The following is a 15,600-nucleotide window of genomic DNA, read 5'->3' on the forward strand; positions in this document are numbered from 1 at the left end:
TTATTTTATTTTTATTTATTTTATTTATTCAGTTTTTATTTTGTTCTATTTATTATTTAATAACTTTATTTATTCATTTATTTATTTGTTTATTTATTATTTTTTATAGCATTACGATGTACGATGAAGCACTTGTGTTCATAACAATGTCCAATTTCTGCCTGTTCCATAAATTTATTATAATTTGGCAACACTGAGCTTCTTTGCTAACTTCCTTGTGGTTTGACGTGGATTTTCTTCCAAAATCAACTTTAAAATATCGTTAAAATATCCTCCGGGTTCGCCTTTCCAAGGCCACAATTCCAGAACGGAATTTGACGGAGCAATTTCTAACAGCCCGATCGGTTGTCATCCCTTTACCATACACACTGCATATTTTTTTGAGCCGCAGCACTAAAGCACTAGGCTTAGATTTTTAATTTTTAAGGTGAACAAAAAAAATTAAACGTAGCGTGGTTAACACTAGACCGCTGTCTAAGGATTAATCGAAGTCGTGCTTGCGTGGCAATAGCAAAATTGCTTGTTTGGGTAACCGATTGCGTGCTTGTAAACAATAACAATTGGTAGCTGGCCGGAAGTTGTTTATGATTCAATCTAATATTCAGTGAATTATTCAACGTTGTTAGGAATTTTGTTTTCCTTGCGAGTCAAACGAACGGCGGAGAAATGGAACATGACCTAATTGAAAATTTTAAGGTAAGAAATTAGCACCGTCGCGTAAATTTAAAACACATCACAGCAAAAATAACAACATCACATACTTGAGAAAATTATTAATTTTTATTTTAATTAATATTATATTATATTAACTATTAGTATTATTAGTAATTAGTAATCAGTAGCTAGTGTAACAATCGCTAACTTTCTGAGAAAATGGTCTCTATTTTTGCGGCACTTTGGGGATTTCAACTTACTCCCACAGTGATCTCTCATTGTTCTCATTTTGTACCTCTAAAATTGAATTTTGCATCGCTTTTCCTTAAATTTGATTCACTTTTGAAACGTTTATATGGAGGATTTCGGCCTTGTGTAAAAAGTAAGCGAAATTTTCCCTAAACCGATAAAAAATGCTTAGAAAAAGAAGCGTGTACATAAACTGCATTGTTTTTGTTCATGGAAGGATATTCCTCCATCTGGAAGGAGATGGGACCTCTATCTCTTGTTTACCTTTTTTGTTTGTTTTTCTGATTCGAAAACAAAGGTTTAATTAGCCAAATTTGAGTTCTAAAAGACGTTTCCTCTCTCTTTCCCATATTTCCAACGCGAATATTCCACGGACAACACACATTTTCATGCGTTACGCGCCGATGCCCAACCCTGTTGCGGAGCTTTTGAAATTTGCTGAAATCTACGAGAGAATCCATGAAAACCTCAAGGAAATCCAAGGTGATCAAAGTCTCACCAGTGGCTAATTCAAGGAAGGAAGAAGAATTTCTCCGAAAACCCCCTAACATGGATGATTTTGCCTTAAAAACCCTTAAAACCCTCAAAACCAGTAAAACCCGGCGCTCATCAACCGAGATCCGAGAACGAAACCGAGAACGTGAACGTTACGAACGTTGTCGAAGCCGGTTACCGACCGGTTCCATCAGCAGCAGCAGCGGCAGCGGCAGCGTAACTGCGCTCCCGCTTGCGTATGCGCTGAACGATTCGCTGAACAACGTTGAGTAACAACGAATGATTGGCGAAAGGACGAGTTTTGATATGAGTACGGCGAGTTCTATGCGCCGAGTTTTTCTCCTCGAACGTCTCAGTTTTGAGGTTTTGAGGAGGAAAAAAAGGAGAGGCACATTTTATGTGCTTTAATTCGTTCGTAGTGAAAGTGATGCGCTTTTTTTCTCTAATGCTCATCGCGTCCCATCCCCCCCCCCCCCATTGTGACGAACACTAAAAGTCGACTCGACCTAACGAACAAACCGACGTCGATGCGCTAAGACCGTACCGTCCGCAACACGTAACACGCGAGATTTACGTGCATTTACGGAGCAGCTTAGCTGCTTGGATCCAGGCAATCCCGGGAGACCCACCACCAGCTCATGAAGCAACGTTTGAGCAAAAATTTTCAGAATTAAAGGCACTTGAAACGATATTTATGTAAATTTTTCTTTCTGAGAGCTTCAGAATCCACCATAGATTTTGAGAAAACGATTATACAAAGAGAAAAAGATGCAACTTCACAGAATTATGGTTCTGAGAAAACGTAACGTTGTTTCTAAGAGCTCAGTTAGAAAACTGGATTTGAAGCGATCCACAAATTGTCTGTAAATTATAGAATTCTCTGCGCAAATTGGCTTAGGAGGGTTGGATCAGAACATATACGTAACGCCTAAAGGAATCCCTTGTTAACTCCTGAAGTGAAAAAAATGTGAAAAAAAAGGGAAAAAAGACTGCCTGCTCGGGATATGATAGCCAAGGCGGATTTTTTTTTCGGATTTATTTTCTTGGATATGAGCGCGTGATTGCCTTTTTATTAAAGTTTTTTTTTCGTTCATTGATCTGCTATGAACACTTTTTCGATAACCCTTTTTTTAAAAAAGCTTTCTCTATGGAAAATTTCATGGAAATGTTCGAATATCAGGGAAAGTGATTGAATTTATTTGACCTTTCAATAACAACTGGCACTCATCGCTAGCAGAGTTCTGAATCTTTCCGGGAGCGGAATCTCATCTTGCTCATGTTTTTCGGACCTAAGGTCCCTCAATTAGGATGTTAAAGAGTTGAACTAATTTTTTTTTTTTTTGGGGGGGGGGGGGGAAATTTATTGAATCATAGGATTTCTCTCTTTGTTTCCTTCCCTATCCTTCTCTCCCTCTTTGCCTCCTCTCTCTCCTCCTCCCTATTCCTCTCTCCCTCTTTTTTAATGAAATTTTCTTACACTGGTTTTCTCTCTCCAGGTTAAGAGTAGCATCACTGACTTAGTCTCTGGTTTATACAGGAGGAAATTCCGGATAATGCAATTCTTCACAGTGTTGAAAAGAATAAAAGTACTTCATCCTTGATTTTATCATAATAATAGGACACTCCTCAACCTTTGAATCCCAAATTTTAAGGTTTGAAGGTTGAACTAGTTGGAAAACTTAGTGTAATCGAGCCAGAAAGCTATATGCTATAGAAATATTCATATTAAGGCATCATCATTTCCCTAGTTTTTCCATTTTTTAGTCGATATCCAGGCGCTCCAACATAAATGACCGCGTTCTTCGGATGGGATGGGCAAATTTTGAGATTTTGACTGTTTTGAATGTGATTCTTTTTTGATCGAGCAAAATCCCATTTTTTTTTCGTGGGAATGTAAATTTATTGCATTCGTGATACTTTCAAAGTGGAATAAGAAAAATTAAAGGATATGCAAAGTAAATACAAAGAATTTGAAGCAATTGTTCGCTTTTAAAGATTTTTTTGCTACCAAATTCATCTCAACGCAGTCTCTTTATTAAAATAAATGTTTTTCATCAAATCGCTGCATTGATGGGTTTAGAAATCTCTAAGTGGCTGGCTTATATAAAACATTTATCCAAATTCTTCTTCAAAACTATCCTGATGACCTGATAATTTCAGGAATTTTTTTAAAAGTATAAATTTGTGCCTTTCCCATACACAACGACAATAATTGCTCAGCAATTGCGGCTATGAGAATTGTTGAAACTCTGGAAAAGTCGGACAGTTCAATGACATTTCATGGAAAAATGGCAGAGAATATAATTGGCGATGGGAACAGACAAGAAAATGCTGAAAACGGTAGCAATTTCACGTAAAAACACTCCAACTGCAAATTTTTGTACTGTGAGTGCAAGTCCAGTTCTTGGATTCGGGTATTTATTTATTTATCTGTTTGTTAGAAAACACCCAAAGGTGTGAAAAGAGTTAAGGAACGATTCTGGACCAACTGTGATTTTCGCCCAAAGCTTCACAGAGCAAAAATATTTTTTTTTGTCTTTGAGGTTTTTTTTTTCAGTGAATCAGAGTAATCTGAATCTGAGAGATCAGAATCGATAATCCTGCATGATCTGGGTTACTCTTGCATAACTGTCCTTCAACTTCTTTTCAGATTCTGTTAATTTTTTTCTAATTAAGGTTAATTAAGATTAATTCTGTACAAAAGTTACAAGAAGCTGAAAAAATCTCACTATTTTTTCCAGGAGGTTTCCGGCTTTTATCTGCTTCAATTTTAGTTAAAGCTCCTAAAATTTATGATTCTGTTAGTGTACGCTTCTATAATAAATGTTTCCATACAGGATCTTATCTTCACTTATATGGGAAAATTCTATTTTTTCAGTTCTCATTATTTTTCCTGCATCAACAGCGATTTTTTAGTATGAAGCTGTATGAAAAGTATGAGAAATAGCAAGTTTTGTCAGAATTATATTGAAGCAAAAATTAATTATTAATGGATTTATTCTCTATACGGGATTTTACAGAGTTTGATTAAACATCGTTTTTATTTACTGTTAGTCGAGCTAAATATCTGAACATGAAGGAAAGGGATAAAGTGAAGGTTTTTCAGGTTCTGCAGGAATTTTTAAATTCCTTGCTATCCGTTCGAATGCCTGGAAATAGAATAAAAACCCATCCGGAAGGACGTTATGAAAATGAAAAGTGGAAGTGGCTGAGCCTGGAATATTCTTCGAGGTAAGAAACGTAAGAGTATTCGAAGAAATCCTTCGAAATAATTTTTTCAGCAAAAAAAAAATCGTGCTTTTAACTGTAAGACGTTTTCTTTGTCTCCTAAAAAGGATACGAAGCGAATTTTGGATGAGGAGCACAGTTGAAATTCACAGTTTCAATGCATCCAAAAAATAAAATCCAAAAAATAAAATCAAAGGCTAATGATGAAATTGATTAGAATGTATGATGTTGTGACGAATACAAGAATTAAAATCCCGCTAGAGGAAAGGAGGAAACAGAGGAAGTATGGAGTGAAAATTTGAGCATTGTTTGTTTCTTTGTTAGGTTGTTTTTCAGCTAGGAATACGGTAAGGGACTAAGGGTGCAGTTAAAAAGGAATGCATCCATTCGAGGAGGTGGAGTTTATCAGAGTTTGAGTCAAATTCTGATAGGCCCGCCCTCGGCCCGCCAGCCATGGATCCAGTTCCACCCTTTTTATACGGACCTAGACTTTTTACATCGAAAATGAATCAGCAATGTTGCTTTTTCTCACGAATGATGCAGTAAAAATGGATAGAAACAGTGCTGGATGATTAACCGCACCGGATTGAAGATCTAAGCAACTGGGATACGATATAAGCGTCTGTTCCAGCTTTAGGCTTATCAAATCCATGGCGGGAGAATCGAAGGCGTTCTCGGTTTTTGTCGGGTAACCAGTTACCACCGGCTGGTTGCCTCCTGCAGAGGCTCCGCAGATCGTTGTTACTGGAAACCAGTAGATGTGGCTAATGTTTGTGGATGAATGAACGTTCCTTAACAAGATGATGCTTTCCTTAAGCGGAACTAAATTCCTATTGGATACTGTAGCGCTTGGAAGAAGATCTGTTTGAGTAAAATCAACACTGAAAGGGGACTCAGTTAAAGCTAGGAGTGAAAGATTTGGTTGGCACTAGAGCGGTTTCGAACCATCGACTGTGTCGCTACAACAGACCTCTAACCGACTGCGCCACACCCGCCACTAATAAGTACTAATCATTGTAATAAATATTAATGATAAATAAGTAATAAATATTTCTTCCAAGTGGGGTGATCCAAGATTGAGTGTGGTTTTTTCGTCAACGGGCTAAAATGTGACTTATCTGTGCTCCAAATTCTCGAATATGTTTTTTTTTCAACATCTATGCAGAGTTTCGAGAATTTTCCCGTCAGTTCCCTAGTGCCGAAAAAAAAGGAAAAACAAAAAAAAAATCCGAGAAACGTTGACAAATAAATCTGTTTATTATTACCAGTAGTTTTCTTTTTAATTTTCCTTTTCCAGCAATCAAATCCAACGAGGTTGCAGCGTTAAAATTTAAAAAAAATTAAGAAATTAAAATTAGAAAAGCGTTAAAATTTCGATGTTATCAAAGTGTTGAAAATTTTCCCTCTTTTTCAATCAGCATAACAAGGAAATAAGCCAGCTTTCATCGTTACGAAGAAATTGGGATCAGAAATATAGTAAATATTAGAATAATATTACAGTTACGACAAATATAAGAATAAGTACTAAAGGAAAAGGATAAAGGATGAGGTTATTGGCGCATTATTCCACTTGGGACGCGCAGACGCGCTTTACTGTAATTCGTAATCGTTGAGGTTTACGAGCGTGTAACTGGCCTATGAGGGATGAAAGGTTTGGTCGGCTAGACTAGGGCGGCTTCGAACCATCGACAGTGTGGCTACACTACGGACCTCTAACCGACTGCGCCACACCCGCCCCTAATGATAAATAAGTAATAAATATTTTTTCTGGGTGAACAAATATTTTCAACTTAAAGGCGTGCATAGTTTTTGGAAATTGTTTACGGAAAGCAAGTTGAGATCATGTAGCGAAAAAAGGAACTTACGCACCTCTCCCACCTCTCCATTAGTGCACACCTTGTCCTATTTTCAACCTTTTTGGGGAACTAGTTTTTTCTTCCCGAACAAAGCGTCACTCGTACAGTGGACATTGCTTACCTTGACTCGATAGGGCTATTATCTGCAATAGTACTTTCACAAAGGAACATATTTACGGTCCATGACTCAATAAGGGCCGTAGCCGTACCTCTATTGGTACTCTTAGGTAGCAGTCTGATGCCTAGCACGTGCCCCATTCCCTTCCTCAAGGATGCGTCACAGGGATTTTCTGGAATTTTCCGTAAAATAAGTTATTAATAATAGAGCTGTTGTAGCGCAGTCACCAAGAATTCCGGCTGTGATTGCACGATCAATCAATGGTTCGAAACCGCCCTAATGCCAACCAAGTCTGTCCCTCCTAAGTCAATAAATTGGTACCAGACCTGTCTTTGAGGGGAAATACACTGACGCGACACATTAGTTGGCACCCGCAATGAATTGTATAGACCGGACAAGCGTACGTTAACCTCGTTAACGATTCTGAATTGAAATCAATGCGTTGGCTGATCTGAAGCGGATTGATACCGTAAAATAGATAGTATATCTTTTCTCACTTCATATTTTTCACTTTTTTTTTATTTCCAGTAATTCGACTAGTACTTGACTTGTTTCCAACTCTACATTTTTCGGTAAAAAATGTAAGATGCACATTTTGTCTACATAGGTTTTATTCAGATGCATTCTAAAGTTTACTAATACCTTTGCCTTACCAAGGATATTTTGAGATATGCAATTTTTTTTTGCAGATCCGTCTCGTAAGAGAAAATCCTATTTTTTGCACGAATTTTTCGAATAGTACCTCCAAGGAAGAAAATTCCAGTCCTTCTCGGATCAGTCTATTTGGGAAATAAATGTTATGTTGCATTATTTTCGCTCCCAGTGCTCCCAGTGAGTTCAATTCAAGTTCAATTCAAGTGAGTCTGATTTCTTCAAAAGAAAATGTTTTTTTTTCTAGAATATTTCCAATTCCCCCTTTTTCTTAGAATTTTTCCAGTCTTAGGCAAGAAGAATGTTGTCAATTACATGCTCCAATTTTCGGATCCTTCCTTTTTTTGCAACAAAGGCAGAACCTGAACAAAAGTCCAAATCAATATCTTGCGTTTTTCTTATATTAATTGAGTTTTGACGAGGCCGCGAGACACCCGTGACTCACTCATTTCCCGAAGTTTTTTGTCCCTTCGGATTACCAATCACAATCGGAAAGCTGATTTGATTCGACGTATAAGAATAAAAGAAATTAAGTGATCTAAATGATCACCACGAAGTGCTGAAATGCGATTATTAAGGAAAAATTTCAGGTCAATGATTCTTAAAACAAATGATAGCGATAGCAAACATCGTTTATACTAAGCGGAGGGGAAAAAAGCGATTCGCGAAACCACAATTAATGTCAGAAATGTGACTTCAGCCATAAAAATTATGTTAACGACGTCGTAGCCATTCCATCCGCTCAAAAAGTTATAGTTGCGGAATGTTTTACGGAATGATATTAGATCAAATCAAATGGTTGCATGTTTTTTCCCCCGTCATATTACTGTAGTGGTGGAACGATTAGCACTTTCATAATGTGATTTCCGTTCTTTTGTCATCTCCTAATTCTTCACTTCTCCCGTCATCAAAGAATTTAAGCGATTCCAGAAATGAAAGAAAAGGGAGAAGGTTGTACATCTAGCAATTAGACCTGCACTAAGTGCTTGTTATAGCTTGCGATTTTTATCGATCGATAATTGATGAGTCCAGAGCGATCGGAGAAGTCATGAATACTGATCAAACGAAAGGGAATTTATGGCTGTACCAATCAAATCAAATTGAAGTTGAGCGTAATGATTTTTGTATTCGGGTTTAAAGCCATCACCCCACGAATCTGAGGTGGTTGGCGCGGTTGGCGCGCTCCAATCGAACTCGTTGTAGAAAATAGCGCGACGGATCGCTCGAAGCCGTATCTCCCGGGCCATTTTTTTAACGGCAATTAGGAAGAAATGGACGGGATCACCCTTCTCTGCATAATCTACGATCCCATACACGAATACTCCACCTGAAATCCGTACCACCTCAGATTCGTGGGGTGATGCCTTTCAAGGGAGAACCGGTACAGTGTGGCCTTAGTAGAGCAGTTATATTAAGTAAATGTACCGGAAAAGTCCTATAGGCAGTTGCAGGAACGAATTTCTAGTGTAAAACATGTCGAAAGGGATTCTAAATCCGAACGGAGTCCTCAAAACCAGCATCCCAAGCATTTATACTTGATTGGGATTTTTAATGACCTTTGTAATGCTTTCACCTTGCACATTTATAATCGAGTTTCTCTTAAACATGAATATAATGCATTTAAATAAAGCAGAGCTGATTTACTAAAGAACTAAGGCTCAAAGAGGGTAGCTAAACCAAATCCTTGTAAACCAACAAGGCTGGATTCCTTCCATGAATTGTAACAAAGGTGCTGGATAGGTTACATTAGCTGTTGAGATGACTCTGGTTATAAGTTCAACTGACATGAAAACAGCAGTATGTCTACTGTACAATTTTTTTTTCAAAAAAATTAGTCTAGCTTCTGTTTATTATAGGTATTGAAATAAAGCGTTAGATTTCCTAATGACTATATTCATTGTTCCCTCAGAACTCGGGGTTCACAGCTTTTTCCAACACGTTTTCTACCTCAGTCGTACATCGATGGTTCCATAGAAATATCCTGAAGTTTAGATAAACGACCACTAAGAATTTTATTTTGGAATTCCCAGACGACTTGTCTTAGTAATATGAAATAAAGTTTAAATGAAAGCATCACTTTTTAAGGGGACCACATGATTTTTCTGAACCATCGATCAATACTGCTATAGAGGATCGCAGCGTTTCTACATAGAAAATCCAAAAAAAAAAGCTTGAAAATAAAAAAACTAACGGAAAAACTTGGTGAAAGATAATCTGTGCTTTTCTGTGCTTCAAATTTAAATAAATAAATAAATAAATAATTTAAATGAATTACTTTAAAAACTTTCAGTAGTAGCTCCTTTTATCTGTTTATGGTGCTGCGCAGCTATACTTCCTGACACAAGATTCCAGAATACTACGAAAATGTCGATATGGAGGACCTCAATCAGATCTCAAAAAAACAAGGTTAGGGCTGGAGATCATGAGTATGAGAGTGACCTCGCTCAATCCCCCCCACAATAGTCATAATAAACGGCGTGGGAAACGGCATCGCCGATCAAATTTCCTCACGAGACACCTAACAACGTGTCACGTGAGTGAGGTTAGGGATACGCGCTTCGTCTTGCACCGAATAGGAGTGGAAGAGCGTCAGCAGCTGATTGATTACGAAGATTGTTGGATATGGTAGCTGCCCAGAAATAACCTGTTTCTAGATTTACAGCAAAAAAAAAGTGTCGGAAAGACTTTGGCTGTATCCTCTACGCGTGCAATTTGAGCTTTTTCCTTCTTTCTTCTTCCTTTTCTTTTCTTTCTTTTCCTTCTTCCTTTCCTCATCTTTTCATTATTTTCTTCTTGCTCCAAGAAATGCATGCAACAAAAGTGCTTTGATCAGTTTTAGAGGTTTCAACCAATACACCATCGGAGGAGAACACAGTATATCTGGTACAATCTAGTCGTACAGATAGAAACAACGAAATGGATCTAAATTCCCTCTTATGGCCCTCGTGTCCTCAGTCCTCTATTCAAGAACAATAATAAAAATCGACTAAAAATCAGGCGGGTTCTCGAATGACCCTAATTTTTTTTGTATCAGAACCAGGTTTCGTGGGACCACATGCTTTGCATGGATTTCATCACTAAGAACCGCTCCGAACTCATATAATAGGCTTTCGAAACGACAGTTCCATCGTTAAATGTAGCCGAATTACAAACTACGAGATGTGTGGTTCTTTTTCGAAAAAAAAAACTGAAACAGAGCTTTATTTTTACTCTTTAAACATGCATCTTACAATAATGTATCGATTTGGCAACAGTAATCATTTATACTTCAAGAGGCACGATCTACGACAATGTTCCATAGTTCTAAAATTATTTTTCGATGGACGACATCCACCGTAGTGAAATGGTTCACAGTCGTTCTTTTGTGGGTTGTAAGCGAATCTAAAGCAAGGAGATTTTTGCACTTCACTCCGAATCACAATAACTCTTCAGAACTGTTTTCTGGAAACCTTAGCATTCTTGCCATACAACGTATTCCAGGTAGATGTTTTGGTGCATAACAATCATATTCCCTTGGTGCATAAGATACACAGACGGCGACACAGAACATCAGTAAAAGAACGGTTCTCATGTTGAGTTTCTGCTGTTGAATCTGGAATTTTTCATTGAAGTTTCAGATTTGAAAATGTAAAATGTTTTTTTTCTCCAGATCATTTCTTCATGCTCACCGTTTTTTTCTTCTCCTACAGCTCCTTCCTCGAAACGGAATACCGACTCCCCGGGAAGTTCCTCCTGAGCTCTGCCTACTAAAGAAAGCGAGAAGATTCGACTGAATCCTACCGGGAGAGTGGATATCACTGAACCCTATGCCACCGAAATTAAACACGTTGCCTCTGTCTACACAAAAATCCATCAACTCACCTAACTATGAGCGGTCGTTTCCGAGTCAAGTTATATAGAATCGTAAGAAAAATGGCACGATCAGGATTCAGACTCAGGAAAATTGCACTTTGTGGAATCTGTACTCGTGCCCTTGAGGAAGCGAAGATCTGTGACCGTTCAAAGGCATCATCCCAGGAATTTGATATGGTACGGATTTCAGGTGAAGTATTCGTATGCGGGATCGTAGATTATGGAGAGACGGGTGATTCCGTCCATTTCTTCCTAATTGCCGTTAAAAACGGCCCGGAAGATGCGGCGTGTGCACACGTCTGGCGCGCTCCAATCAAACTCGCCGTAGAAAATAGCGCGCCGGAACGCTCGAAGCCGTATCTTCCGGGCCGTTTTTTACGCCAATTAGGAAGAAATGAACGGAATCACCCTTCTCTCAATAATCTACGATCCCATATACGAATACTCCACCTGAAATCCGCTACACCTCAAATTCGTGGGGTGATGCCTTTAAGTAAAATCAACGAAGCGGCTGTTGAGAGAGCCGCAGTGTGCACAGGTGGCGCGTTCTAACGTATGTCGGAGGCGTCAATTCCGTTCCCACGCCGCTTTTCATGACGATTAGGGAGATTTGGGGGGAAGGGAGGGAGGGGGGGGGGTCGCTCTCATACTCGTAATCTAAACTCCAAAGTCTATAAAGGATAGAGGATAAAGGTCTGGCGTCAATCAACCCGCTTAGGAAGTGCAACCGCGTTCATTTTAATTCAGAATAGTTTGAGGTTTAATGAATGCATAACTAGCCTGTACGTTGACTTTCCAGGGGTTAGCCGACACATCAAATCCGTGATTTTATCATTCCAGACACGGCTGATAGTCTGACTTATCGACCCCGGAGGGATGAAAGGTTTGGCTGACACTAAGGCGGATTCGAAATGCAGTCACAGCGATACCTCTGACTGACTGACTAGGCTGCAACCGCCCATGTAGCCTATGTGGAACCTGGACTAGTCCAGAACGGGTAAAATGTAGTTGGCGGAAGGGCACTCAGGGGCGCTTTTATTTCTCGAAGTAAATAGTTAAATCAATTGGGGCCCTAAGGCCTAAGCTTTAGTCTTAGAGTATCTCTGACATGCGAGCTAAAGTTGCTAAGAGAAAAAAGTGAGTTAGAGAAATATGAGCGCCGCTGAGAGGTCACACAACTACATGTTTCTCGTCCGCAGCACTACCGCACGATCATCGCTGACTTCTTAGAAATTATTTACTGTGTATGCTAGTATTAATAACATTGATATTTCTCCTCAAAACAACATCTAACCTTGGTGTATGTCAGTTTTCATTTGTTTCACCAAGTAAGCAGCGGTTGTCTTCTCTTCTTTAAGTATCACAATGGCAGAAGCTTTGAGGTAAGCTTTAGACCTCTGGTGAAATGATATCGCATTACCATCCTGAACTATTTTCAGTGAACAGGGCGTTACCCAAATGTCGGAAAGCAATATTCAAAATCGTATAAATGAGATGCAAGACCAAGTTGGAACATTGTCCGTATTAACTACGGTAGGAACGTGGATAGAATTTCAGTTCTTTTTTTGCGGAACGTAGAATTGCATTCTTTGAAATGCTACTATGGGACCGAAAGATAATGAGACGGTGCTATGATTTTCGCAACCAGATTCCTGCGTGTTTGAATTTTTGCGTAACCGCTTGCGCTTGCTGCAGCATCCTGGATAGGGGCTTGAGTATCGGCTTCGTTGGCAACAGTAGATCAGAGCAGGTGAAGTTTGCTTGAAGAGAGAGAGACAGGTCGATATCTCACTCTCTTCACTCGCGCTGTGTACGGCTATTGGTGTCGTTAACGGTGATCACTTTATACTGACCGCAACGCGACCGCCCGCCTACCATATCTCGCTCGACAACAGCCATTATCATGCAAACTCGTCTCGTTAACCCGATCACTCACATAGAGATGGATACTCACGTGAATGATACGTATTGATAGATTTTTTTCAGATTACCCTTCTGCTTGCACTACTTATGGTTGTTCTGTATATTCTTGAGATGATTTGTGCTCCGAGCAAAGCGAGAACGGCAAGCGTTTTTATTTATTGATTAATTAATTTATTTATTACGTTCAATGGGTGCCTAGAGTAAAAAAAGCAAGGAAGGGATACAAATAAACAATAGAAAATCCAGCAACAAGAAAAGAGCAGAACGAGAATGTGCAGGGATAAGTCACGCGAAGGACCTAATCAAGCCTAAGGTGGCCGGTAGTCCTTCCGAATCGCTGTGGATGAGGGTTTGAGGGTTTTCTGAAGGAAATTGGTCCAATTCTCTCAATTTTACCCAAACCGGCTGTTAGATCCAAGTCCAAGTGTTAATAGCGGTTAGATCCAAGTCTTGAATGGACTTTTCAAAGGTTTTCAGTTTCTTAAAGACGTTGATCAGGTTACTTTTTTTCTTTCCTATGGTCTCAAAGCTGCTGTTGTATTCAGACGTAGCAAAAATTCGTTGTCGTTCAACTGAGAGACTGAAACTTTTCTCGAATTACAGCCACCAACTCCGCTGCCAACAGCTGTGGTGATTCAGCCAAAGGATGAAGATGAGAAGAAAAAGGACAAAAAGTCCGATAAGGAAGAGCCAAGAGATGATTGGTGAGATAAGGACGAGTTTTTCTTTTTCTCCGAGTGTTTGAGTGAGTACGCAATTTGCAGCCGACATAATTCTAATCGTCATTTCCCGTCGAAGAAAATCACGCTTGAACTTGATGTGAAACGGCCTGACAAAGAAAAAGCGGAGAAGGAAAAAAAGGTGGTGATGTTGCCAACATTTTACTTGAGCAATATTTGTGGTAGTGATCACATTCTTGACAACTATTGATTACTACGGTGGCTCGATCGATGGATCGATCGCTTGTCGTATCCATGACCGCTACTTATCAGATGCGGAATCGTGATCGCCAGTATTTGTGATTATCGCAAACGATGACGAAGTTCAATATAAAGTATACGTAGTTCAATAGTGAATATGGAAATTTTTCCAGAAACCAAAACCTGCGGTCACGAATGTTGCTGTTTGCCCACCGCCACCATATAGTGGATACAAGAAGGTGAGCAGAACGTGATGATTTTTTCTTGGCTAGTTCGTCTTGCAAGACATGTGCGTTTAACAATTCTCACTGATCCAAAATCATCGAGCGTCCCACGTCGGGCAATCGGCTTTGCAGCAGAACAGCGACAGAATACTAAGGGGCGGAGCATAACCGCGCTACTATTGGCCAGCGCATCAAACAGCACTTCCAGGGAGTACGCTTCAGAGGGGAAACAGTCAACGTCGTCTTAAAAAATGTAGAGTGTCCACTCTGGACAGCACCATTAGATTTACGACTTAGACGAGAAATAAAAAGAAATGGATAAAAGTTTGGAAATTTGTACGTCTAGGTGACAATGTAAAATGCGATTTTATCATCGAACGAGCACTGTCATTGCTGAAGAACTCAGTTGGCGTCAGATAGATTTTTGATTCCGGTCTACAGCAGTTCGTTATGTGTTCGTTAATAAAAGGAGCGCTCATCGACCATACGTGAACATCCCCACGCAATCCCTGAATTTCTTTTCTTGGTCATAACTTTTCCTGTTACAGGATACGGTTGTGGTTGTGCCGGCACCTGCAGTGCTACGTGAGTTACATAGACGCTAATTAATGTAGCGCCGTAAGTTAATCGGGATAGAGCCAGCCATTTCCAGCGCCAGCAACGCCTCCTCAACCTGGTACAACAGTCACAACAACAACTACTGAAACGGTGATCTCTTTCAGTCTTTTCTTTCCTTCTCCATTCGCTGCAACTTTTTTTCTTTGAGGTTACGGTCACATCGGTTGCGCCAAAAGAAGAGAATAAGTCACTTCCTGTGGCTAGTACGCAGGATTTGACTGCGTCTCCGGCGCTAAGAACTGCCGTCGAACCGTCCCCGTCTAAACCACCGCCCGCACAGCCGCCATCCGTTTGGCAATTGAGAGCAAAAGTCGTATCACCGCGACGCGCCTCAGGTATGATGCAACCGAGTGTAAGAAGCCAACCATCACTACCTGTTCCCGCTCGGCCACCACCTACAACTGCAGGGAGATTATCAGCGTCTCCGCGAAGAGGACGTACGCCGAAAAAAGGAAAAGGTTCCGGAGAACAGCAGTCGCTTAGCGGTGCTCCATCGGCGGGACAGTAACAGGTAAAATGAAGTTTGCTATTGGGCAGCCAAATATCTCCTACTGGTTGTTTGTAAAAAAAAACGGCTTGTGAAGATGCCCACCTTTCTTTTTTTAGAATTTTATTTCTGCAGTTACTCATGTGAGAAAGTCTTCAATAGTGGTCTGTTGATTACGTTTACTCCTTCTGATGTGTATATTTTTTTCAGCCAAATCCTCGTTGAAGTGGGAATTCAAGCATGACCGTCGTTTATTGAATAGTTATAGTTTTCTTGTAATGAAGGCTGTTCGTATATCTATAAAGGTTTCGCATGCTTTCATTAA

General features: G+C 39.7%; 4 protein-coding genes across 5 annotated transcripts; 2 read left to right on the top strand and 2 right to left on the bottom strand.

Annotated features, from left to right (window-relative positions):
• Positions 1-1,362: 1,362 nt before the first annotated feature.
• Positions 1,363-1,671, top strand: RB195_016693 (uncharacterized protein; the record flags this gene model as incomplete). Its single annotated transcript, XM_064183336.1, has 1 exon — positions 1,363-1,671. One exon carries the CDS (start codon positions 1,363-1,365, stop codon positions 1,669-1,671), a length of 309 nt encoding a protein of 102 aa, XP_064039217.1.
• Positions 1,672-10,508: 8,837 nt separating this feature from the next.
• RB195_016694 (uncharacterized protein) lies at positions 10,509-10,822 on the bottom strand (the record flags this gene model as incomplete). The annotated part of the gene is made up of 2 exons (XM_064183337.1): positions 10,509-10,632; positions 10,701-10,822. 2 exons carry the CDS (start codon positions 10,820-10,822, stop codon positions 10,509-10,511), a joined length of 246 nt encoding a protein of 81 aa, XP_064039218.1.
• Positions 10,755-11,104, bottom strand: RB195_016695 (uncharacterized protein; the record flags this gene model as incomplete). Its single annotated transcript, XM_064183338.1, has 3 exons — positions 10,755-10,843; positions 10,920-10,997; positions 11,065-11,104. The coding sequence occupies 3 exons, from the start codon at positions 11,102-11,104 to the stop codon at positions 10,755-10,757; spliced, it is 207 nt and encodes a 68-aa protein (XP_064039219.1).
• A 1,364-nt stretch (positions 11,105-12,468) lies between these two features.
• RB195_016696 (uncharacterized protein) lies at positions 12,469-15,519 on the top strand (the record flags this gene model as incomplete). Of its 2 annotated transcripts, XM_064183340.1 has the most annotated exons (12): positions 12,469-12,485; positions 12,543-12,636; positions 13,090-13,167; positions 13,630-13,730; positions 13,791-13,887; positions 14,120-14,185; positions 14,719-14,755; positions 14,823-14,878; positions 14,937-14,991; positions 15,092-15,123; positions 15,196-15,299; positions 15,486-15,519. In XM_064183340.1, the coding sequence occupies 12 exons, from the start codon at positions 12,469-12,471 to the stop codon at positions 15,517-15,519; spliced, it is 771 nt and encodes a 256-aa protein (XP_064039220.1). The 2 variants fall into 2 exon arrangements, with proteins under 2 accessions (XP_064039220.1, XP_064039221.1); XM_064183339.1 differs by lacking the exon at positions 15,486-15,519 and having other exon boundaries at positions 14,937-15,123; positions 15,196-15,296.
• Between the last annotated feature and the right edge of the window lie 81 nt (positions 15,520-15,600).

This window comes from Necator americanus, chromosome II (genome assembly GCF_031761385.1).
Source record: "Necator americanus strain Aroian chromosome II, whole genome shotgun sequence".
NCBI lineage: Eukaryota > Metazoa > Nematoda > Chromadorea > Rhabditida > Ancylostomatidae > Necator > Necator americanus.